A 6,777-nucleotide genomic window follows, 5' to 3' on the forward strand; every position below is an offset into this window, starting at 1 on the left:
TTTTACGCTAAAAAAACGAGACTGACTTCACGATTGTACGATTGAAGCCCATCTGATCATACGTGATAGAGTGCCTTTTACTTGAAGATAACATGAAGAGCATGGCCTCACATGACAATAGCAGAAAATAAAGCCACAATGGCCAGTTAAACGCAATCATGCCTTTCATTATCATGATGATTAAAGCCTTAGTTAATTAACGATGCTTTCATACGAACTGGCAGAATATAGATTCACAAAAGAGATCGGGAGAGGAAACTTTTCGCGGGTGTACAGGGTGCAGAGGATCGCCGACGGAGAGCACTACGCGCTGAAGCGATCGACACTTCCAAAGAAAAATCAAAAGAAAGCTGCTGAATACTTGCTCAACGAAATTAGGGTGCAGCTCAGCTTTGACAGCCCTTTCATAGTCAAAATGTACGACTGCTTTTTCGATTCCATCTCTAACAGCATCATCACTGTCAGCGAGCTGATGACCGGCGGCGATCTCAGTCACTTCGTCGAGTCGCACCAACATTGTCAGGTCGATGTCCCCGAGACCACCATCTGGAAGTTCGCCTGCTAGATCCTCAAAGGCCTGGAGCTGCTGCATTCCAAAGGAGTCATCCACCGGGACATCAAGGCTGCTAACATTCTGCTGTCGTAGGACCAGCAGCACGTCAAAATCACGGACCTCAACACCGCCTTCATCAACAAGAGTCACCATAAAGAGGGGCAGTCGATGGCCTCCACCAAGGCCGGCACTCCTCTCTACCTCTCGCCTGAAATCTTCATGGGGGAGAAGTACGACAGTAAGACTGATATCTGGTCTCTGGGGGTGCTGCTCTACGAGATGTGCAACTTCCACATGCCTTTCAGCGGGTTCACGCTTGAGCAGGTATCGGCCAAAGTGATCAACGGTCGGTACCGGCCGGTGCGAGAGTGCTACACCAAGCAGCTGAGGCTGCTTGTTAATTAGTGCCTGACTGTGAACAGGGATCTGAGGCCCACCGCCTCTCAGCTGCTGGCTCGGCCGTACATGAAAATGAAAACGAAGGGGGACTCCAGCAAACCCAACGTCTCAGGTGATAACAAAGAAAATCAGATGCTCATCAAGACCATCAGAATGCCCACGGTTCCTCGCCAGCTCAACAATGTCCTGCCAGCCTGCTAATTCCGCAAGCGCAGGGTGCAGTCTTCTCTGGTCCGGCAGGAGGGGCCGGCTGTGCTGCGCGTATGAACTGAATTTAAATGATTTCATAGCGGGCAGCGCAGAGGCTGACCTTCGTTCCGTTGCAGGTGTAGCTGCTAGGTTTGCAAGAAGGAGTATCTGTCCGCCTTTTGGTCAAGCAGTAAACCGAGGAGGCCCTTTTCACGCAGAAGAGGGCTGTCACTGCCGGCTACAGCTATTTTGACGATGCCCTATAATTGACAGTGGACAATTTGGACAAGCCTTTAGAAATCACTTTACTTGTCTGCTTCGAAACAATAAAAAAGCCAGAGGTCCTGGGCTGCCAAAAACTGATTCCCAGTTAAGTGATCTCCCAGGGGCAATCAATTCTTGAAATAAGGCACAGCGCTGTGCTTAGGTTTTAATTGAGAGTCAGTCCTTGGCTCCCTATCAGTAAAACTCGCTCGCTGTCTAAACACCCCTGTGCAAGCAAAACACGGTCCCGCAGCAAAGAAAGCGATCGGAGCCTGAGATCCAGTCGCACCAAGCAGCCTCTCCAAAGCAGACATCGGCAGGCTGAGTACAAAGCTGTCGAACAGTTGATGGAGCAAAACAAAGCACTGGAACTTCAAATCAGCAGGATGAAAAACTAGCTTTAGAAGGAGAGGCAGCTGGCTGCGTAGGCTCTGCTGAAGGAGAGCTTCAGCACTGCCCGGCTGAAAGAGGTGGAGGCGACGAACTCGCGGCTGCAGGGGGAGCAGGACGAGCTGCGGCGGACGGTGCTGCGGCAGGCCGAGAAGATCATGTACCTGACAGGGTGCCTTACGATGGCCACAAGAAGGGTGGATTGCTGAGTTGAATATAATAATCAATAAATGTCGAGCTATTCAAAGGTGCGTCCGTTACCAGCTGTACTCGATGAGCGAGGAGCAGAAGGATGCCCTCATTTCCCAGCTCAAGGAGGAGCTCATGACCCTCCGCCAGGGCGAGAAGGAGCAGGACGACCTTTCTTATGAACTCAAAGCCCTCGAAAAAAAGTTTGAGGCTGCTCTTGATGAAAAGAATAGGGCCGAGCGCGAGATGCGCCGCGAGCTGGAGAACGAGAACCGCTCGATCATGAAGGTCAAGCGCGAGATCGAGGACCTCAAGAGCGACATCAACCACATCAACAGCAACCTCAGCGAGATCAACGCCGATAATCAGTCGCTCAAGGAGATGTCCGAATTTCGGACCAGAGAAATCGAAAAGCTGAAGAAGTAGCAAACCGACCTTGAGGAGAAGAACACCAAGCTGGCTGAAGAGGTCAACACGGTCAACGACAGCGTGGCGGCGGCCAAGGAGGAGAAGGCCAAGCTCGACGAGGCCATCGCCGAGCTTAAGAAAAAGATGGAGGAGAGTTCCGCCAAGGCCAAGTCCCTCGAAAAGGAAATCCGCGAGGCAGAACTGGAAAACGCCAAGCTCGAGAAGAACCTGATGTACTGCCAGAAGGAGTACGAGATGCTGGCCAAAGAGTGCAAGAAGAAAGCTGAGCTCATCAAGCAATCCGAAGAAAGGCAGGCCGACCACGAGAGGAAGATCAAGGAACTCGAAGAGGAGAAGAAAGCTCTGGAGGCCAAGTGCAAGGAGAGTAAGGAAGCCGCTGAGGCCTGCGAGCAGAAGTACAAAGACGAAATTGACCGGGGCAAGGCCCTGGCTGACAAGATCCAGTCGCTCGAAGGGTCCATCCGCGGCAAGGAGGCCCAGATTGAAGAGCTCAAGAATTCGATCGAGGTCAACAAGCAAAGGGTGGCAATTCTGGGTCAGGAGGCCAAGGCTCTCGAGAGCGAGATCGAGAAGAATTTGGACATCACCGCCGAGCTTGAGAGCCTCCACAAAGATGTAATTTGCTCATTAGCTCAAGTAGGAAATCAAGTAGTTTGCGGATCAAGATGAGAAGATCCGGCAGATGCTCGACCGCCGCAAGGAAATGGAGGAAGTCCTCCAAAAGGCCGAGGAAAGGGTTCAAGAATCCGTGAGCCAGCTCGACAAAAATGATCCTCCCATATCTTTGATTTTTATCAGATTTTTTTTTAATCCCAATTCCCAAAGATATTTTCTTTACTATCATTATCCTTGCAAGCAGGATCGGGTCTGGAGGGGACCTTGGCCGGAGGGAAAGCGAAAGCTTTAAAATGACCTAAACTGCATAATTGTTCGAATACACCAAGCACTAAAGATTTTATCATCATTTTCTCATTTTCAGCAACAGCTTCATGTCATGCCTTCGAATGAAGTTGTAATACCATCCCACCGTTGCTGAAAATTTTTTATCTTTGCAAAGATTCCGGGCCATGTGTCTCACCTACAGGCTTGAAAAACTCTGCCCTTGCTAGCTCGCTTGCTTTATTAAGCAAGCGAGCTCGGCCTCCATGGAGGAATCAAAGGGCTTTTTACCGCGTGTGTCCGATATTGTTGTATTGACCCACCTATGGATATTCTTGAGCGGGACCTGCAACTTTCGACTGACTTGGTGATAGTTTTCACAGGCCATGTAGAGTTGCACTGCCTTTTCTTTTAATGAAGTTGGGTAATTCCGGTAGGTCGTTTTTTTTTACTCCTCTTTACTTTTTCTTGAATTTCAAGGGAAAATGATGTCTAAACCCAGTTTTCTCCATTTCCCAGGATCATTTTTTCTTCCCAGCTCATTTGAGAATCGATACTCATTTTTAGTATATTAAATTCCCAATAAATCATATAAATCAAATTAAAGCAATTAAAAATGATTATAATCAAGAAAGACTGATTTGTTTAAAAAAAAAATCAAAATGATGCGTTTGTTATTTAATGAATGGATTATCATTTAATTATTTAATTTAAAGAGGGTTTTAATACTTGCCTCAGATCACTAGTAAAATTAATTGGAGTGATTAGATAACCCATCCTACGGCAAGGAGTGGCTGAAAATGTAATGCCTGTTATTAAAACAACTTACGATTGCAATCGAACAAAAAATGATGGAAGATGGAAGTAAAAAAAGCATTGTGCGAGCCGCACGTATAATTGCAAATACCTTTTGCTGATAAACGAGCATCTACACTCAATTTGTGTGGTCTCCTAAAGAACATCTTAAACCCTCAAGATCAAAGTGGATTACTTACTCTGCAATATAAACAAATTTGGTATAGCTAAGCAACACTTGAGGCGAATATCATTATGAAGTTGTCAAAAGAATTTTATGACAAGGCCTTCTTGAAAAAAAAGGGCGGTATTTTTATTTGAGCAAAAGGGCAGTGAGCCAGTTTAAAGAAACACGGCAGTGTGAGAAGGCGGGTATATAAGAGGGGCGGGTGGAGGCAGGAGCAAAATTAATATTTTTGATGGAAAGGCCAATGAACTCGCTTATCATTGCAATAAAGAGCGGAATTATCGAGTAAGTAACCAAGATCTTAGAGGAGCACGGATCCTAGTTGATAAATAAGCTCTAGCCACAGACAAGACAACCACCGCTCTACTTTGCGGCTCTGCTTTTCGACCACGACAAGGCGTTCGAAATGACCAAGTTGCTGGTCGAAGCAGGGTCCAACCCCAACTTCCAGGACAGTCTCATGCAGTCCATCATCTTCTACGTGTGCCGGGATGGCAAAAATCGTTGCTTCGAGTATCTACTTGAAAAAAAGGTGGATGTGGATTCTCCAGACGTTTATGGCCAGACCCCGCTCTACTACGCATGCAGGGACAATCGGTTCGGAATGGCACGCAAGTTGATCGAGCTTGGGGCCAACGTGAACCGGATCGACACGATAAAGTCGCAGACGCCCTTGTTCTACGCGGCGCGAGAGGGGCACCTGGAAATGTGCAAATTACTGGTGGAAAAAGGGGCCAACATTACCCAGCTGGACACGGACAATAAGACGGCAGTGCAGTACGCTCGCAAGTTCAACCGAGTAGATGTCCTCGATTACTTGTCCAACGAAATCTCCAAGCTTAAGGACACCAAGAAGAGCACCCTGTCCGCTGGCAAGGAGGAAATCAGGCGCCATAAAAAGAAGGAGGTTGTCCTGCCCAAGGTGGCAGTCCGGCTGGTCTACACCGACGAAGACGGGGTCTCGAGGGACATTTCCGAAGCAGAGTTTCAGGAACTGACCGGCAAGCTTGGTAAGGCCTATGAGTACTTGAAGAACCCGTAGACCATTCCGAAGGAAGAGATGGAGCAACTGCTCCTGGAACCCGCGTGGGAAAAGGCGGCGCTCAAGGTGATGAACGTGTGTTGGAAGGCCAAGGGTGGTAACTTCTTCCACAGGCCCGTCAACCCGGAGGAGTACGGGATCCACGACTACTTCGAAGTAGTGAAGCACCCGATGGACTTCGGGAAGATCAGGACGAAGCTCAGTCACAACGTGTACCAGGACAAGAAGGAGTTCAAGGCAGACTTCGACCTGGTGGTGGACAACTGCATCCTCTACAACGGCATCGAGAACGACGTGGCCAAGTGCGCAGTAGAGATCCGCAACGTTTTCCTCGAGCACTGCAAAATCCTCGGGCTGTGACTCCCAAATTATATTCCATGTTTAAGGAAGAAGTTCTGACTCGAAGCAAGGTTTACACTCTCCACCGTTCCGAGCAGCAGGAGCGCATGCGCGTTTACCTGGAGCTCACTGAGCAATACGAGCAGTGCGCCCAGCCCTGCAAGCCCCTCCCTTCGCAGAATCGCATAAACTGCGAGCGCAAATGCCAGTCCGTCTACGACTCCTACGTGCCCCTGCTGGAGCCCCGATACCGCGGGGAGAATGCCGCGAAGCTGTTCGAGAAGGTGGAGGGGCCAAAACCACTGTTCTCGACCCGTCCGCGCGAGGACCGCTCTGGTTTCTTTTACAACCTGGTAGGCAAAGGGTGGGATTAGTTCTTTACGTGATCCAGATTGTCTTTGGCTGTTGCTATATTCGATGGATTACTAGGACATGGTGGAGCGGGTCGGGTATGCAATGGAGCGGAGTGCCAGGCCCTTCCTCCTGCTCGAGCTGATCCACAGGTTCCACGCAGGCGAGCAGTGCATCATCCCCACTGCGAAGCTTCATCAACTCACCCAGCCAGAGCTCGAGACAATCATTCCTCAGCTGGTGTCGATGGCTAGCAAGGAGAAGACATCCTGCGTGATGGATCTCCTGGAGTATCTCTGCCGGTACGAATTCCGGCTGGGAATGCTGGTTCGGTGGTCCTTTGAAGCCATGACTGCCGACGAATAGCTCAGAAACTGGCTGATCAACGTAACTTCTTCACCAGAAAATTGAGCAGTACATCGCAAACGGCCCCAGCAGAACTTTGATGCCGATGCTTCTTAATAAAAGATTACAAAAATTTGTCTGGAAAAAGAATCTCGACTTAACGCACTAAATACTCTCTCGAGGTTTTGTATCTTCATCACCGCCTGCACTATCAAGCTGAAAGATTGCCCCCCAGAAGACTGCGAAACGAGACTCGCCAGACTGCTCTAAAAAGCGAACTCCATCTTAAGCACCTACCGGGCTGCTGAAAACGAAGTTTTCCGAATCGGCTTGCCCTTCCCCTTTTCAGACTGTGAATCCGGGGAACATCCCCTGCTGGTCAGAGTCGTGGTCTAAAAACTGCAAATCTTCAGAACCAAGACTAAA

The 6,777-nt window shown here is 49.0% G+C and overlaps 1 protein-coding gene across 1 annotated transcript; it reads left to right on the forward strand.

The window, feature by feature from the left end:
* The first annotated feature begins 202 nt into the window (after positions 1-202).
* Positions 203-3,503, forward strand: LOC127594777 (serine/threonine-protein kinase Nek2-like). The gene is made up of 7 exons (XM_052056540.1): positions 203-523; positions 647-903; positions 976-1,114; positions 1,834-1,967; positions 2,044-2,406; positions 2,473-3,028; positions 3,498-3,503. The coding sequence occupies exons 1-7, from the start codon at positions 203-205 to the stop codon at positions 3,501-3,503; spliced, it is 1,776 nt and encodes a 591-aa protein (XP_051912500.1).
* The last annotated feature ends 3,274 nt before the right edge of the window (positions 3,504-6,777 follow it).

Source organism: Hippocampus zosterae, unplaced genomic scaffold (assembly GCF_025434085.1).
Source record: "Hippocampus zosterae strain Florida unplaced genomic scaffold, ASM2543408v3 HiC_scaffold_251, whole genome shotgun sequence".
Lineage (NCBI taxonomy): Eukaryota > Metazoa > Chordata > Actinopteri > Syngnathiformes > Syngnathidae > Hippocampus > Hippocampus zosterae.